The 19875-nt window shown below is 33.0% G+C and overlaps 2 protein-coding genes across 2 annotated transcripts; both read left to right on the top strand.

Annotated features, from left to right (window-relative positions):
• The first annotated feature begins 2327 nt into the window (after positions 1 to 2327).
• On the top strand, positions 2328 to 15846 carry LOC134267772 (chitin synthase chs-2-like). Its single transcript, XM_062749980.1, has 14 exons — positions 2328 to 2462; positions 3809 to 4777; positions 4920 to 5072; positions 5645 to 5816; positions 6139 to 6257; positions 6727 to 6823; positions 7704 to 7900; positions 8134 to 8301; positions 8723 to 8978; positions 10447 to 10562; positions 10983 to 11145; positions 11733 to 11930; positions 15591 to 15671; positions 15827 to 15846. Exons 1-14 carry the CDS (start codon positions 2328 to 2330, stop codon positions 15844 to 15846), a joined length of 2844 nt encoding a protein of 947 aa, XP_062605964.1.
• Positions 15847 to 16474: 628 nt separating this feature from the next.
• On the top strand, positions 16475 to 19210 carry LOC134267771 (uncharacterized; the record flags this gene model as incomplete). Its single annotated transcript, XM_062749979.1, has 4 exons — positions 16475 to 16551; positions 16882 to 17021; positions 18609 to 18701; positions 19122 to 19210. Coding segments are annotated over exons 1-4 (399 nt in total), but the record flags the coding sequence as incomplete, so codon positions are not given.
• Positions 19211 to 19875: the final 665 nt, after the last annotated feature.

Here is a 19875-nt window from a genome sequence, read left to right as displayed (position 1 = left end):
AAATAAAACATTTTGTGACTTAAATGTCATGAGAGACTGAATTTCTTTTGGTTGACACTTTGTCCATCTTCAAAGGAATTGAATCTCATTTCTCTTCTAGGTGATAGATTATAAGAATAGCATGTCTATTCCATTTATATATATGGACATCTCTTTCACTTTCCTTCTTCATATGTATCTCATCTATATAAGCATTACATTTGCAGCACAACCTTATTTATGCACCATAAAACGAATGAAGTTTATTGAAATGGAAAGTGGCAAACGTCAAACAATACAGTCATGTAACATAAAATTAAAAAAAAAATGTTGTAAAATAAGAAGATAACGAACAGAAATCAAGCTTTTTCAAAAGCTCACTGAAAAAATACGAATTTGGGGCAGGGCAAACTCGGACCTCTCACAATATCAGAGATGAGATCAGGTGCGATGGAGTATACCACCCCTGTCGACCAGTCACACTCTCCATATGCTCTTTGTCATCATGGGGCAAATGGGATATCCAGTGAAAATAATGTAAGAATTTCTTCCAGCTACTAGTTTTACTAATACAATATCTGCTTAGATCGCTACCTTTAGAAATCTTTTTCAGTAAAACTACACATATTTCTAAAATATTTGTTTAACGTCTGTTTCGACTAGACAAACCATCGCTCTCTGTCATAAGAGGGCAGTGTTATGGTCAAATGTATTGGAAAGAAAAATGACAAAATGTGTTGATTACTTATGGATTTTTCAAACACTTGTAGATATCCTCTAGTCCACGAGAAACTTAAGATTTTGCATGTATTATAATAATTTGCTATTGAATGGCTATCATTTATTAATCAGGATATATCAGTTGCAAAGATCCGCCTTAGGTTTTGCCAGTAAATCTTAGTTTTCATCCATTAAGTAAGAAATTAATGATCGCAAATAACAAAGGAAAAGACAGTTATGCCCTTAAATCAGTTAAATCAGACCTGCCCACCCTTCCGCTTTTGGCGTAATTCTACCGCTTTTTACCACAAAATTACGCTATTACGCCACTGATATTAATTTTACGCTTTTGATATTTTGGTTTAAATCACTATGAACGTCTTAATTTAGAGTCAAAGTACGACCTGCTGAAATGAAATGAGAAGTTCTAGTAAAAGTAATTAATAAAGGACCAGTTCGATAGCTAACGTAATATATCTAGTAGTTATATGTAAACCGATATGGCGAAGATTCGAAAGAACACGAGAAGGCACTACTTATGTTAACTGTTAAATTATATTGCAATGAGTACACCCATTTCTATTCCCAATTTAGTTCATATTAACATTGCTTTGAACAAGAGAAATATGAGTGTAAAAAAGATAAAGTACTATGTTATTATGTACGATTTGTGTAAACAATAAACATGCAAACGCAAGCCTTCAATTAAGGGATTTGATACAAATTGACCAAATGTTTCATTAAAAGTGTGCGATTGATTAGAGTTTAATATAGGATACTGGTATTTTACAACACTTTTTTTGCCAATAGATGATTCAAAAAAGAAAAGTTTATGCCAGCTTTGTTTAGTAATATACAATTTTGGTGGTTTTGAAAGAAAAAAGTATTATAGTAAAACAACGAAATAGGAAAACATGATTGATTACGCTTTTACCTCTGAAATTCCACCCAAAAAATTTTGAAATTACACCCTTGCAATGAAAAGGATAGGCAGGTCTGTTAAATATCTAATTTTAATGCAATGTATTATATCATTGACCTTGTCAAGAACCCTTATAGTGCGAAAATTAATACTTCAAATGATATCGTCCACTACAATATAAAATTGACGATCAGCCCCGGATACCATAAACTGTGAACAAACTAAGGTCAAAATTTTGATTTTGAATGACCTGCCATTTAAAACACATACCTTATCAAAATTGTATAATATTCTAAATCAAACATGGGGTGAAAAGCTTTATTTAGATATCGAATTTATTTCAACAGTTTTTTTATTTTTAATCTTGACTGAATCTGTTTTCAGCCGATGGTCTTGGGGCCAGGAAACTTAAAAAATGATATTTATTTTATCGATTTGATGATATTGCGCAGGTAATGAAAAATCTAACGTACTGTAGTATATTATAGTATACATTAGAAGCTTTCATGATTATGTCAGTTTTATGTTTCTTCTTTTCTATTTGAATTGAATTTAAATATTGAGTGAAGAATACATTTAAAACAATTCATTTAATAGAACATACTTACGTATTGTGTAAAAAGGCAGAATAATGAATCTTTATGTAACAATATTTTCTGAAATATTCTAGTTTTCTTAGAAGATTTGACGATTGAAGGGACTAAGTATGGCGTCAATAGAAGAAGAAACAGAAGTGAAAGAAACGATCGAGACTGACATTTCCGACCTGACTGTTAAAACAGAGTCAATAATAGATCGATCTAAGAAAGAAAAGAAATCACAAGGACCATCTAGAATTGTTGTAATTCTTAAGTGGCTAACGACTTTAACATTTGCTACGGTCTTATTATCGTGTTTGGTGACCAGTAAAGTAACCGTGATTGGTTTAGCTCAACACCTTAGTGAAAGCAGTACTTCTAAATACCAGGTCTTCACAATGTGTCTTATCACACTTCTGGCCCCTAATGCGATAGCTTTTTTAAGATCGCTGTGGAATATTATTGGACGCAGTGACATCCCATGGCCGAATAAAAAATCTGGTAAGTTTCATGGTTTGTGTGGACGTATTTTTACCAACGTTCATATGATAACAGAGGACTGATAAATATAAGGTTTTACTTATTTTTTTTATATACTATTTTTTTGGCGGCAAGGCGTCTCATCTTTCTAGATGTGAGTAGATAGCTAGACATTTCTGGAGTAAAAGGTTCAGAAAATTATGTATCAAGTCATTAGAGCCAGGAACTACTAGTATGTCAAACTAGTTCCCACCGGAAATAAAGCAAAGGCTTGAAAAAGGTTTTGTTAAGGTTTCGTCAAAGGTCAACATGTCCAATTTTTTTTTTTACAATAGCCCCAAAACTATGTGAGGTATAAAGTTAAAACTTTTACAGTTTATAAATTTTTCATTGATTAACAGATAGAATCACTAGATAAAAAAATACTTGGAGTAATATTAATTGAGAAAAATTATTCTTAAAAATGCATATATTTTCAAAAAAATACACCTAAATAATTCCGTGCTCTTGGTGAAAACCATCATTGCAGAAACAAAATATGTTTATCAATAAAGGGCAAGTTGGACTTGGATAGCCTCTGGAGAGTTGTTGTCCCTGTTTATTTTGTCCAAATGTTATAATTTGAAAGTGAAAGTACATTGCAAATGGTGGATTCTATAGGGGTCTTGCCTTTATACATGTCATGCTTTAAATAACAGCATTTCATAGATCATTCACGTCCAACTTATCCTTCAATAAGAAACATATATTATTTCTACAATGTTGATTTTCACAAAGAAGACAGAATTAAGCAGGTGCATTTTTCCTTAAATATGCACATTTTCTGATACAATTTTTCTCAAAAATTATCTTTTTTAAAAATATTTGTTATCAAGTTATACTTTCTATCTATTAATCAATGATATATTTATAAACTGTAAACGTTTTGAATTTATACCACACATAGTTTTGGAGCTATTGTAAAAATATTTTTTTTTAGACATGTTGACCTTTGACGAAACCTTAAATTAATGCAGCTAGTTTATGATTCCCATCTGTCTGAAATGTCATGAAATATACTTTTTATTGGAAAAACAAGTATAAGAATGCATAACACACATGTATACTTGTTTTTATGTTTATTTTTCAGATTATCATATTGGCAGCATTAGAATCAGTTGGGTTGTCTTTAGTGATATTCAAGGCCTTGAACACAGGACAGGGAGCTTCAGGGGTCACTACGATGGAAATTGGAATCTTTCTCCCTATTTTTTACTTTATAAAGAAGAACAATCTTCATATCAAACTCTTCCGTGGCCTTTCTGTGATGGCTGTTTTATTTGCTATCGCTGGTGCTTCCTTTGACATACTATTACATGTTAAATATGCGGCAGATACGTGGTCTCTTTGCGGATATTTGCTTGTTTATTTGTCATGGTTTCCATATTTGAATAGAAATTTATTTCCCCGAGTAATGACCAAAGTTCAGGCTCCTCCTAATATAAATATTCAAACGTCGTCTCCCATCTCTATCAATCGAACACATTCATCGGCTTCTCTGCCAGGTGTTTCATCGGCTTCAAACTTAACATCTTACAATTCGACAGCTAATACATCTGGGATTAGCAGTCATCTTTGTGATAAGACTTCACCATGGAAAGTATTGTTTATATCTGCATTTATAAAAATAGTCTTCACTTTAGCTTCTAGTGCTCTTCTAATTAAGTTTGCTATGGACGACTTCAGTTTTGATAACGGTTGGACACAGGGTTGGAACTGGAACACATCAGATGACGTTTTTGTTCTATTTATAGTCCACACCACCACTAGTATTGTTGGATACGCAATAGCAGTGTTTGCTTGTCACACCTGCATGGACCGTGGGTCCTTCGTAATACCTCTGATATTATCCTCTCCTATTGCGTATATCATACTTGCTGTTGCAAGATCATGTGAGTGGATTCGGGACTTTTCGGGTCATTCCCCAGATTTCTGTGTTAAGGATAGTTCACTAATTTACAGCCTGATAGCGATGTTGTGTTTTTGTATTGCAATTTCTCTAACGTTTGGTCGACTGTTGTGGAATGTCCAGAATATTGTACTACAAAAGGAGATACAGGTACAAATATCTCGATAAAAACTTTTGATTGTTTCTGATTTTATAGCAGTTGTGACATTACTTTGGATTAACCCTTGAATGTTATTTTTGATAAACTGTTTTATATGAAAGCAACTAAAAATTTTTGGATTATTTTTTTCAGTTGTTTTGGCACCCAACATATAACAGTGTAATGTTGGAACAATGGTTACTGCTCAACCGAAAACTCAACGATGACATGGAAGAGGAATCAAACCAGATAAACAGAAACACAGAGAAAACGAGGGTTTACATATGCACAACCATGTATCGTGAGGTAACATATTTTGTGTTAAATATACGTAGCGTTGTTTTGATTTTCATTTTTTTATTCCCTGTATAATTGAAAAAAAAAAACATCTATATATTATTGAGAGACTTTAGAATGCTATAATATGATTAGTAATACTGTTAATATCCTCTAAATCAAAATATCCATTAATTTTTTTTTATTTTTTCAAAAATGCGAGGATATTTATTACTTTACTTGTTCGATTATATATCTTGTAAAACAATTAAGAGTATCTTAGAAAATTATCAATGGTAAAGTTAAAGGGACGTTGCATATTTTGTGCACATGTACGTTGCGTATTTTGTGTACATTTATGTTGCGTTTTTGTCTTCATGTGAGTTACGAATGGCCTTTAATTATTTAATTACAATGGTCTCGATGATCGAGATCAAATCTACCTTACCCGTAAAAAAATAAAAAATATGGATGGGATATTGTTTAGTAAAAAATAATGCACAGGATAATTGTAGGGGATTGGAACCTTCATCTTCAAAATTGTCAGTAATAAGCCATTCCTCGGTGGTTGCTACACCGTTTTCTGTTTATTGATATTACAGAGTCGTTATGAAATGCAACAGTTGCTGGAGTCTATCCGGAATATAAGTCAGGCCACATCAGACAAATCGCAGATCCACTTTGAATCTCACGTGTTTCTAGACGGGGCCATCAAAGGGGAGGAGATGACGGATTACGCACTACAGCTACTCAGCCTTTTAAAGGACGCACTAAGTAAGATATGAGATATACTAGTATATAGAGATATATATAAGTAAGAGATATAGAGAGACATTTGGGTAGGCAGACAGAAAAATACTGACAAGGAGTCATATAGAAAGAGAAAGACAGGGAGAATGACATACTGGGAAAGAGAGGGGGGGCGGGAAAGGGAGGGTTTAATTTGGATTGGAAGGCATTTAACTGTAGTTGATTCACACGTGCTGATGAGTTTTTTTTTTACCCAATCCTAACCCCTAACCTGTATATTGGACTTTGCTAAAGATATGTTCTCATTAAGATTCAGAATCTAATGCTAGTATATGTTTGTTTGCAGATATTGATGACCTTAAAACCTGCACGAAGACTTCGACACCTTACGGATTAAAGTTTGGCTGGAAACTACCGGGGCCATCGAAAATGACTTTCATTATTCATATGAAAGATCCGAAGAAAGTAAGTCATAATAAAGGTTCAAAGTTCCATGTAGGAATAAATGGAGTATTTAAAAATAAAATATTTTAAGAGTAGCGCCGCGCTAATTAATCGTCTGCATATTCAATTATTCTTAACTTCGGTGGACTGAATTTTGATTAAGTTAAAAGTTTCCCAAAATTTGGTTCATGTAGATTCCCTACCTAAAAGGGCGTCTCCATATGAGTGAAAATGGGACGTTAAACAATATACAACCAAACCTAAAGGAAGTATTTAGGCAAAAAAAAGAGGTTTTAAATTTTTTTTAAGGAACACCTAGTTATGCATTCTCATCATATTTGGATTCAAGTTTAATGTAATTATTGATGTAAAGTTGACTCCTTTGTGGATTCGAATATATCCCTTTGTGACTTGTAACAAAGCATTCTACAAATAAATAACAAACAACAGTACCTAATTTACTGATATCATTTGTCTTACCTTGTATAAGGTGAAAAAGAAGAAACGCTGGAGTCAGATTATGTACATGTCATATGTCCTGGATTTTCTTCGTAAGCAACACCTGGACGGAGAGAGTAATTGTACAGGTACGCCTGGCATCTTATGTTTCAACAACACATGGGTACATGGAACTATGGAAAATAGAATCTTAAGGAAACACATAAACATTGATAAATTTAAAGTTAATCTTTACGAACGGTTATCATCCCAAAAGCTCCAACCAACCAAATTAATTATGAGTATATTCGAGCGTTGCCTTCGAGGAATATGATTTTTCATCGGTTGAAGAAATTTTCACGTCTCCCTCACTATCATGCAATAAATAGACGATGTTCAAAAATTTCGTCAATAGTACACATGAAGCAAAAAGAAAGAGAAAAGGGTAGACGTTTGAACATCATAGAAACCTTCCTTATATTTAAGACTTTTGTTATTTGGATCATTTAGAAATAAAAAAAGTTTTAAATTATATATCAATCGAGGCATCATTTTTTTTTTGGTATCATGAAGGATATGGAGATAACGAACCGTATTCAATAACAAAGTCCATGAAACAATACAAAACAGGAGCAGAGCCATGAGGGATCAGGTGTCATGGAGGAGTGAGTATCCCCTGACCGGTCACTCCCGCCGTGTACTCCTTGTCATGATCGGGAAATAACAACAAATCCGTCGTCAATTCAGTATATGAATAATGGACTGGCAATTAGTATGAAAAACGTCCGTCAGCATTTGACTCGATAAATTGAATTTGCTGACAAGGTCATTATATCGACCATTGTATCATTTATCCTTAAGAAAAGAAATCTATCTTCATTCATAAAGTTCAATCAAATTGAAATTTACAATCACACAGACGTCTTACTTGTATTCCAAGCTCCCCTATGCACTAATATTATTAGCGTCTGAATAAAATTAGACAGCATGACGTGTTAAAATACTACCCTGTCTTGAACTTCCTTTCAGTGAGCGAGTCCGACTGTTACATTCTTACAACGGATGCTGACGTCAAGTTTACTCCGGAATCGGTCGAGGCGCTGCTTGACTTCATGAAACGGGACTCTTCTGTTGGAGCCGTGTGCGCGCGCACCTACCCAATAGGAAAGGGTCCGCTTGTTTGGTATCAAAAATTTGAGTATGCTATTGGACACTGGTTTCAAAAGGTGCTTTTCTTTTAAATTATCAACTTTAGCAGTTTTTAAGTGGAATTCCTTGTATCTTTCCTATTGATTTAGGAAATGTTTTGAAGATAATTTATTTTTCTGTACATAAATATACCCGAAAAACTTCTGTTTTACATTTGTCAATTTGTTTTGTTCAGTCTTTTTTATGTAAAGATGGCGTTAATGGATGAATTGTCTGTTATGGTGATGATGGTTAATTTGTCTTTTTTCAGGCCGCTGAACATGTTCTCGGCTCCGTTCTTTGTGCCCCGGGCTGTTTCAGTGTTTATCGCTGCTCTGCCATTAAGAGTATCCTCCCCAATTATGCCTCTGATGTTGAGAGAGCCTTTGAGTTCCTCATCAAAGACATGGGAGAGGATCGCTGGTTGTGCACGCTCATGGTAATGGTCACACGAGGAAGCATTCTTAATAGTATTTATGCATGAATTCGGAAAAGAATATAAACAAAATACTTATTGATTGTTATCCCAGACATGTATCATAAAATCACATATTTTTGAGGGACAAAATTTTCGTTGTTTTGCATTTAATTCGTGGATGAAAAATGATAAATCAATTATAGGTATTAAATTTTTCATGTTGTTGAATATCAGCTCGAAGCAATGATTATTTAGATGCCAACGAAAAGTAGTGGTTTTAAAGCATACTGTTTTTTAAGAGTTTGGAAATCTTTCATGGATAAACAAATATACATTTTTAGTATATTTAAAACAAAGTATGGGTCAGTACGTCTATATATAACTAGACAAACGTATTCGGAAGTTCTAATCTTTAGATGTATAAATTTTATGGCTATTGTAGGTACAGAGTGGTTGGCGAATCGAGTACTGCGCAGCCTCAAAGAATGAAACCTACTGTCCTGATGAGTTTGAGGAGTTTTATAAACAGAGGAGGAGGTGGATCGCTTCTACATTGGCTAATATCATCTCTCTGATCGAGGAGTGGAATCTGATTCGATCCCTCAACCATCGCGTGCCATTTCTCTTCTGTATATATCAGATGTTTCTCCTCGTATCCACAGTTATTGGTCCAAGTACTGTAATAATCATAGTAGCAGGTGAAGTAACATCATCTGTTCATCATTATCATCATATAACAATAAACTTCATCATCGTCAATATCAACATCAAACATATTAAACGTAAATAAGCCAAGTTATGAGGGATTAACCCACAAAACAGAAATCAACATCATCAAAAGCAACATTCTTATGTAATTAGCATCATTATTTGATCATCATTATCATCATATTATCATTATCATCAACATCAACAATTTACATCATCATCTTCAAATATCAACATCATCAAAATCAACATTCTGATGTAATAAGCATTATTATACTGACACGCAAAAGAAACGCAACAAGCAGTAATCTACCAATGCTTGATTTTTTTATCTTATGATTTTCAAAAATGAATACAGTAAATTAAAGCTAAACTCACTTTCAGAACATCAGAGATTTGATAAAAAATTTAAATGTTTATCTTTTTAATTTACTAAGTAACACATGACTGTTAAAACACTCCCCCTCCCAGCCATTCAAGAAAACGTGCAAGACTGGCCTAAACAACAATTGCAGCTTAATTTCTACGATACAATAGGTTCATCAATATGGAGATCTGAGCGAAGGAATTATTCTTTGCCATTTTTAAATGCCTGTATTTCAGATGATTCGGTCGAATTTTCTCTAACTTAGAGCAGTGTAGCCACCCCTGGACTTCCGGTACAAGGACTGTCCTGAATGAATATGATACGTAAGACTCTTTTGAGGCGTATTGTTGCGAGTTTTTGCACCAGCAACTCTCCATCACCTTTGCATTGAAATTTTCCAGCTAGAGCAATGGAAATGCGTACTTAAGCCATTTTCAAGAAGCCTTAGCATCATTACGGGAAACGAAAGGAGAGTTTATTTTTTGAAATATTGTCGATTACTTATGATGAACAGTTAAAACCCTTAAAACTCCATAATATTGCCAAATGTTTTGTTAAACATGCAATTTTTGATTTTTGTTAAGCAGACTCAAACTTGACTTCCGGTTATGGTATGAAAATCGTTCAACCATTAAATTACCGGTGTTTACGAAAGTGAAGATATCCATAATTTTAAGGTACAATTTTTTTTACTTTACATAATTATTTCCCCCTAAAGTAGGATGTTGCGTTTCTTTTGCGTGTCAGTATATTTGATCATCACTCTCAACACATTATCATCATGAACAACATCATCAAAAGAATTGAAAAACAACGTCCTTATGTAATAATCAGTATCAATAAAGTCAGTATTGAAATTATCATTGACATCAATATCTTTATTCTTATAATAATGAATATGAGTACATGTATCATTAACATCATAAACTTTATCAACACTTTAATAATTAAAAAATCTTTCATCTCCTGTCAGTTAGATATCAATAAAATTTTCAGTTTTTTGTTGTTAAATTGAGCTATCGTTAATCTTAATAAAGGTTTTTAAAAAATGAAATCCCAAAGTAAGTAATTTTCCTATTTTCATATTGTAGGTGGCTTGAATTACGCTTGGAATGTTGACTTGATCTTGGCAGTGGTACTACAAATCGTTGTCTGTGTGATTTATGCCTTAATCTGTCTGTACAAGAAGGAAAAGTGGCAAATGCAGGTAGAATTCTTGCAGAGAAAAATTGCGAAACAGAAAATTCCAGGAAGTTTCCTTATTTCTTTTCACGTTTTCTTGAGAAATAAGTTTTGAAATACTTTGCACTGCATGGACGGTTTCATTGCTAAGTAGACGTGTTGAAGGTTCTTACCGACTCTCCGAATCTCAAGAATGTATATGTATAATGAAGTAAAGTCATGTATGAATAATTTATATATAACAATGATTAAGTGCATTTTGACTTGTTTTAACATGCATAAAAATTATAAGTTACGAAGAATTATTGCAAAAATGATATTTTTGTATGACTGAAAGTTAAACTCCAACGAGTACATATAGTATTATATTTTATTCCTTCTTTATGACAGGGTGGTTGATGGTTATTTCAAAAGTACTATCTTAATATTTTACATAACATTGCAGTTTGGTAAAGTCATCACTTTCCTGTACGCGGTTGTCATGACAGCAGTGGTAGTGGGGATTGCAGAGCAGGTGGCAGAGGATCTTATAAGTCTTAACGACAAGGTGAAGGTCGAAACCAAAGACGGCAAAACCGTTACCATACAACCGACTGTTGGTCCAGGAGGTATGATTTCAATCTAAAGAGAAAAAAAAAACTGTTCTATTTTTCCATATAATTTGAGATATCTGGCACTTATTTGTCCAAAATGTCATTAATAGCTTTTATACCTAGTATTACCTAGCAAGAAAACTATTGTATTGTACGTACCTAGTTTTGTTATTCTTTTAAAATGATATCCGATCCAAGGTGAATTCACCCTAATTGGTTGTTCTTTTTGCAGGGACAAATAATTATTTTTTTTTTATTTTGTAAAATACTAGTAAACAAAAAAGCTCTGAAACCAAGATGATTGTTATATTCAAGAAAATTCTCAGAGACTTTTCAGGACTCAAGTAATCTAATCCTTTAAACGAAATATGCATAAATATACGAAAAATTAAAATCAGTATCTGATTGTATCATTTCTACACACTTTGTTCTAGCCATTAGTGATGATTGTATCATTTCTACATACTTTGTTCTAGCCATTAGTGATGATTGTATCATTTCTACATACTTTGTTCTAGCCATTAGTGATGATTGTATCATTTCTACATACTTTGTTCTAGCCATTAGTGATGATTGTATCATTTCTACATACTTTATTCTAGCCATTAGTGATGATGTCCCGGTGTCCGTTGTGACCTTGTATCTTGGTCTTTTAATCGCCATATTCCTGGTCAGTGGAGCGTTTCATCCAACAGAAATCGCATGTCTCCTACATGGATTCACGTATCTTCTTTGTTTACCATCCGGGTACCTGGTATTGAACATTTACAGTGTCGTTAACATCACGGACCGTTCCTGGGGTTTGTACTTATATCTGATGTTAGAGTGGTTTTAAGGTAAAGATCCATACCATGCTACAAGAATAACGAAGCTACAGATTTTGTTTAAACTTCTCAGAATTTGAATTAAGTATTTGTCCTTTTCATATCTGCGTAAATTTTTAGGTCAACCGGGCCTCCTTTTGTTAGGACTGTTACTAAAAATAGACATTGTCTCGAGAAATTACAAAAATGAAGGAATTGAGTAATATATGCTAGCTTTTTAAAATTAAAGGCAAATAAAAATATTTAACATATGAATTGTAGAGAGGATATGCTTGTTTAACGGTTTAATTAATTTTTACATCTGCTGATCCATTTAATTGTACTTTTTAGGGCGAATTCAACATATTTAGCTCAAAATTATAAAGTTCATTTCTGGTAAAAAATAAATTGCTGCTTGATATTCTAACTACAGATTTCTTTTTAAAATTAACACGTTATTTTCCAATGTTCTCTCCCTTATATGGCATAAAAATTAAGTGGGGCAGCGGGCATCAAACAAGAAAATTTCACATTTTTATACCAAATTTGCTGAAAAATGATAATTTGAAAAATCTATTTAACATCTATACTTTTAGGATTTGGATGTAAAAATCGCTTTAAATATTTAAAACTATCGATAATAGAACAGTAATAAGTATGGTTTAAATCATAAGTTGAATATTTAATGCATAGACGGCCAAAAATTCGTTTTCACGATTCACAAGCATAATAGTAATCGGGTTCAATCTTCGGAATATTCTATAAACCGTTCATGCGCATGTGTGACGTTATGACGGAAGTGAAAGAAGAAAATACTTTCAGTTTCTACATTGGTCGTTTGGATGCGATTTATTTGATTAAAAATTTAGAGAAGTGGCACGTTTTACTACTTTTTGTGTCTATGTAATACATTTTTCGCTATTCATAGATACAAATAAGTGGTTTGTTTGCCACATCTTTTTAACGTCTGGTTTCTGATCTCAGGAAATGCTTCGGCCATATACCATATACAAATAGATAAAATTAATGTACGCAGTGATGAATATGTTCAGTGTTTCCACTTTGTAATGTTTGTTTGTTTAAACAATATAAACACCGTGCTTATAGGCGATCATATCCTTGGAAGGCAGAGATCCCCTTCTTAAGCTAGGGACACTGAATGATCGAGGTTTTCCGTACATAACAGGTCCAGCACAATACCCCGATAAAGGTATAGCTTTATCAAGATATTTAAAATACCTTGATCAAGGTATTTTATGTAATGAAAATTCAAAAAAATTCTTTAAAAATTTAAAACTGAAAGTCGAGTTCGGAGTTTTTGTCATTGTGTCTACTCGTGCATGAAAAACACTCTGGTATCAAAAAGAAAGCATAAAGTAATGTGTCCTCACACGACACGTTTTTCTAGGATTTGTTTCTATTTGTGTACTTTACATGCATGGGTGAATTTACTGACAACAACTCAGATTGAAATTTTCGTGGCAGATCTAGTGGTGAGTGTGTGTGTTCCCATGGACATTGCAGAGTTATTAAATGTACATACTTAACCTAGCAGTACAATTATTCTCTGCCATCCTTGGACTTTTAATAAGCTGTAGTATTCTCGGCACTAGTGTCTTTCAAATGGCAAATAGATTTTCATTGGTTAAAAAATTAATAGCATCAGGTACTTTTAATCGTTGTTGACAATCATTAGACAACGTACCGGTAATCTTTCTTTCTTATACATGTATGTCCTGAATTTCTATCCTGGCCACATATATTTCAACAATGATTGAAAGCTGTGTAAATTTTAGAGGCTAATTATATAACATCAAGAATATCCCGCCTTACTGAAAGTCCATTTAGATAACAGTGAATTGTACTAAAAGTGACCTTGGACGGCAGGACCCCTCCTTGGAAAAACCGATCTATGCAAAATTGGTATGAAAAGTCATTGGTATGATGCTTTAAAAGTCAACAACTCCCTGAGTAAATAGAATGTTCTATGTTAAAGTGATATTTTGATATGGATCCAGTGAGCATTTGTTCCATGAGTTTTGACACAGATTCTCGAACCTGTAATTGTCTGAGCTGATGAACATCATTATAAGTACTGAATATTTAATTTGTATGTATACTTGTATATTAAAAGTACCTGAGAAATGATACATGCATTATGAACATGGTCTAGTTTAAAAAAAAAAAAACTCTTTCTGTTGCTCTGTGCCTAAAATAAAAACATTTAATCAGGACATCCAAGATGGTTCAATTTGACTTGTACTGGAGTTTAGGCAGTTCAATTATACTTCTCTAAAATTGTATTCTAATAATGAAATAAAAAAAAAGATTTTTTTCTTCTTCAGCTTTTTATCATGCTACATGACACAGCACAAAGTCCTAACTCATAAGTTTGGGGAGGACTCTTCATTCATTTGGGGGAAAATGGTTTGCTATGAGTTTTGCATGCTGGTCCTATACATTATCTGGCTTTTTGGAACTGTGTTGCTTAGTGCATATTGATGTTAAAATAGATAAATGTGTAGGTGTATATATTATAAAGCTCAATATGATATCAAAAACTATTTATGTAGGAAAAGAAAGAACTGAATAATCACTGGGAAAGTTATGCTTTTTTTTTTTTTACAAGTATCTTGATAAACCAAGTTTAACATCAACAAAAAAAAACCCCTGATATAATTGTCTCCCCTTTCACTGAAAGTGGGGATACTAAATTTAGGTCTGTGCATCTGTCCGTGTGTCTTTCTGTCTGTCTGTAACACTTTCAAGAAGCCTTTGAGCTTTTGCATTGAAATTTTACACAGCAACTCTCTGTGGCTCGAGAGAGACCCTTATTGATTTGGTGATCAAAGGGTCAAGTTAATTATGCAATAAATTCTGTTGAAAAATTGATTTGTTTTTGAAAAACAAAACACTGTCATAACTTTTATGAGACAGTATTAATAATTTTTCATTCAAATAAAAAGCAACAATCTTGACATAAATCCATAAAATCTAAATTGAAACTGGTTATCTTTGTTTTTAATGATTAATGCATGATTAAACCATGCACGAACAACCTGATTATATGATTATAACATTGTAAGCACTCGGCTTAACAAACAGAGTTGATTTTGTGAATTGTCTGATTGAAATTTTATCCTTTTCCTTATTCCTTTTTATATCACCCTCTATGATCTCATAGGCATTCCTATTTATCATCTTATACATGTGTTCCCTTCTTTGTTACTGTCATATTGCTATTTGTGGGTTTAAGTCTAACCATCATTACAGTAATCATGGTAATGCATAAAATTGTGATCTAGAAAAGTACACTGGGGATCCACATTATCTTATTAGCTACTGATATCTATCGCTATACTATTCATGGGTGCTTGAAGACAGAAATATCCCCTTCCCCATCCGATATAGACCCCTGGGTCTGTTCGACATATGTTTTTCTAATTTATTATACATATTGTATATACCGTAGATGACAAATATGTAATTTTATCATCAATTTGGAAATTGGCTTTAGCAAACATATTATAACAAGAGGCCCAAAAGGTTCGAAAATGGTTATGTAACTACGTACAAGCATATACCCGGTAAGCAAACGATAATGACTTTTGACAAGAGAACCATTTATTTGTTACTCTGTATTTTTTCAACTTCCAGAGAATCGAACCCAGGACACCTGTCAGTCTTATGACAGGTGCACCAATACACTACCCAAAGCACTACAAATGGTAGCTAAAGGTTATTGTGCACTAGCTTTAAAACAAATTTTTCTAAATTTTCAGCATATGTGTGTATTAAGGAATTTTTTTTTGGCAATGTATCAATGTCCTTTCCTACTTAAATGAAATATTCTGTTTGTTTGTTTTTTTATCAATAATTATTTTATGTTTCAGTGCAAGGATATACCAAATAACAGAACATTTATATTTGTGCAGTCACTGTTTTATGTATATGATATATACATTGTAAAAAAAAGTTTTCCAATTTTTTTTTTTTCAAAATCCCGAGTCAATCCCCAGAGGACGATATTTTAATTCAAACAATCGAGAAGAGAAAAACGACTTTTAAAAATCGGAATATTGAAGCAAAGTAGTTAGGTACCTGAATACTTGAGCCGTACGTGGTTCGAAAATGGTTATGTACTAGGCCTATGTACAAACATGTAAGCAAACGATAATGACTTTCGACAAGAGAACCATTTATTTGTTACTCTGTATTTCTTCAACTTACAGAGACAAAAAACGACCCGATTGTCGAAGTCTTTTAGTTATCTTGTACTCGAGACAATGAATCTTCCATGCCATCTTTGTTGTACTTTCGGTTTGACGAATCATCTAAATTTAAACTCTCCTTCGATCATGCATCCCGGAAAATAACTGAACATCGTATATTTATGCCTTTTATTTGGAAATTAATGTACCTTTTTTTTTTACGGTAAGTGAAATCGACGTCAGGCATTTTTGATAGAATAAGCGTCGGGCGCGTTTGACGTAATAACGTCACAAACGAGAATAACGTCACATAACGTTATTTTACGTGGTATGGATCTTTACGACACCGTAAAAGATAACAAGCCGTGGTATGACAAACTGGAGACAGCGATGAGAAAGATATTCTTGTAAGTGAAATAATTGAATTTCAATTTTATACAATTTATCATTGAGTCAAATGCTGACTGTTTTTCATACTAATTGTTAGGCCATTATTCACATACTGAATTGACGACGGATTTTCCGTTGTTTTTCGATCATGGCGAAGAGCACATGACCTTCGTAACCGGTCGGCAGGGCATGCTCACTCCTCCATGGCACCTGATTCCACCTCTAACCGTAATTGCTCTGCTGCTTAATCGTATATTGTTTTATGGACTATTGAGGGCTTGAATACTGTTTGTTATTTTCATGTAATTTATCCTATTGTATGTTATACATTATTTTTCCTCATTAAGTTGTTTTGGAAAGAAAGAGCCTACACCTCCAACAACTGAACCGGAAGCGGATGTACCTCAAAGTGATCCTCATGATCAAAACGAGGCTTTGTTTCCTGGAGACCTTTCTAAGACTGTAGGCCCTGGGTTTAATTATAGAGGTAATGGTCGTTCCGGGTTCTCATGTAATAAGCTTACACTATAAAATGCATACAACTACAAGAAATTTTTATGTTCCCCAAACGGAGTTTGGGAACATATTGTTTTTACTCGGTTTCTTATTATTATTATTATTATTATTATTCTTTTTTTTCTTCTTTGTTCTCCGGTACTTTTTTGTCCGCGAGTGTTCTCAGAAACTGTTCACCCAACTAAGCTAAAACCTTTTTAGGGTTAATAGGTGTGTAGTGTAGGTGTGCGGAACGAAGGTCATTTTGCGCGCATACGCATGCACGTGCGTGCGCGTGAAATGAGTGAAATGACCGATATACTTAATATCGCTATAACTTTTACATTTTTTAATTAAATGATTTGAAACTCATTATATAAAGATATATTAATAGTGTAGATAATATGACACTGTCAAATTAGCACGAACTCACGCGCATGCACGTGCACTTCGCTCTGATTGGCTGAAACAAAAATCTCAATATCTTTTCTGTTTTTTGACGAAATAATATGAAATTTAAAATATAGGCATACTTTAGGATGTTCTACAATATTATGTATAAGAATTGTCATGAAAACACACGCATGCACGTGCGCTGCAATCTGATTGGTTTAAACTTGAAATGGCTATAACTCCCTTATTTTTCAACCAAACAGGATGGGATTTAGAACATAGACAGATATAATAGACTCCTACAAGAAGGTATGGTCATCATGCACGTACGTGCATGTGCGCTTCGTTCTGATTGGCTGAAACAAAAATCTTAATATCTTTTTTGTTTTTTGACGAAATGCTATGAAATCTAAAATATATACATACTTTAGGATGTACTACAATATGATATATAACAATTGTCGTGAAAACACGCGCATGCACGTGTGCTGCAATCTTATTGGCTAAAACTGTAAATGGCTATAACTCCCTTGTTTTTTAACCAAACAGAATGGGATTTAGAACATAGACAGACATAATAGACTCCTACAAGAAGGTATAGTCTCATGCACGTGCATGCACGTGCGTGCATGTGAAATGAGTAATATTAAAATACACTTAAATGAGTGTATTTCCTAATACTTCTGGATTATTTGATTTGTTATTAAGTATATTAAGATATATATATAGTGTAGACAAGATGATGTGGTCATTACGCACATGCATTCAGATGAGCACGCGTGCAATGCTAAAATTTAAATACATTTTGTATTCTTCTGGGAAAACGTTGTTTAAGTCTAAATTGCATAAAGTGTGTCTTACTTAATAGCGCTTACAGGGAATACGGCACCCAAATGGAGTTGGGGAGCGTTTGGGGAACATCTGTAACGGTCCCCGTTACAATTAGCCCTAGTTTAAATTGGTTTACTCATTTGCCTTTCGCAAATGCATCTTGTTGATTCTTTCTAACTTGGAATTTGGTATTTTTATTTACTTTTGGTTGGCTTTCATTTTTTTTCTTTAATAGTAATAATTATGCATTCCCTCCATTAGAAAGAACCCTTTCAACGTCATTATGATGAATTGAATCAATATTTGTGCAGACATTCTTCTTCGAAGTGTTATACCAAGTTGTATAAATTTGTAGACAGTCCTCTACATTCGTCACTTCGCTACGATCGTCGAAGGGATGCAGCGAAGAGAGGAAGATCTGATTACCTTGAAAGCATGCTGGAGACAGGTGTTCAAACCATAACACATTTATTTCATTTTATTATTGAACATCTTTATTTTCTATAGAAGTTGGAGTGTTTGTAAAATATCGAAAGAAGTGTTTAATTTTAAGCCATATTTTTGAATTGTCTAATGACACAATTTATGAAAAAAAGGAAAATGAACTTACGTGAAAAATATGTCATTTATAATTAATATGCAGATCAAAATAGTTTAGATTGAAATAAATTAACTGTTAATCGGTCGGAACGTCTTGCGGTGAACCGATTAGCAATTGTGTATTCGATTGCCATCCCTACTACATTGTAACTAAATTTCAATCATAATTTTGGTTACTATTTTTCTTACCTGTTTTCTTCTAATTGCTATCAAATTTGTGTCATCTGTTTTTTTTTGTATCTGTTTCAATATAATATCTTATATAAAGATTTCAAAAAAGAAAATTTTGAAAGAGAAGAGGAATTTCATGAAAATAACCCTCTTGATGTTCGAACCTGGCTTCCATTCGGCATGAAGGTAAAAAGCATATCAGGTATTATTTGCTTTTCCAATTATTTTTTCCAAAAAAAAATTTAATCTTTGTAAATGCTAATTTTAAAATTTGTGTCTTTTGAGCTTTGGCTTTAATTCAATTTTACACATTTTACATTGAGACATATCAATGATTTATCAACGTTGGATTTTCTAGTAAAACTGATAATTTATTTCTTTGATTAAAAAAATAAACGATTTACTGAAACAAGCTTCAGATAACGTTGTTTTCAAGAACATCAAGCTTGCTTTACTTAAAATATTTACACCCCACAAAGCAATTTTTTCATTATGCATTCTGGAAAAAAAAAAAAATTAAAATTTAGCATTGAAAAAATCACCTAAAATCCGACAAAATTGTTCCAACACACGTCATCATTTTGAAAGTTGGCCTTAATTTGAGATAATTCATGTGAATTTAAAAGTATTAATTTTTCCTTTAAATTAATTGTTTTCCTATTTTAACAATGGAATTCCTCTTTCTTCCCAAAATCAGAGCTGTTTGTGATAATTTTTTTTACGTTCATTTATGATTATTCATTATGAAAGCCCTAAAACATTTCATTCATATGGTACAAAAACATTTTTAGGGTTCTTCTTCAATTTGAAAATGTATACAAACATCCTTAAAAAACCCTAAATGATAGAAC

Source organism: Saccostrea cucullata, unplaced genomic scaffold (assembly GCF_032062105.1).
Source record: "Saccostrea cucullata isolate Sc308-1 unplaced genomic scaffold, CSIRO_AGI_Scuc_v1 ctg19335, whole genome shotgun sequence".
NCBI lineage: Eukaryota > Metazoa > Mollusca > Bivalvia > Ostreida > Ostreidae > Saccostrea > Saccostrea cuccullata.
Note: the sequence above shows the minus strand (reverse complement) of the source record. Positions and strands in the feature narration are given on the sequence as shown.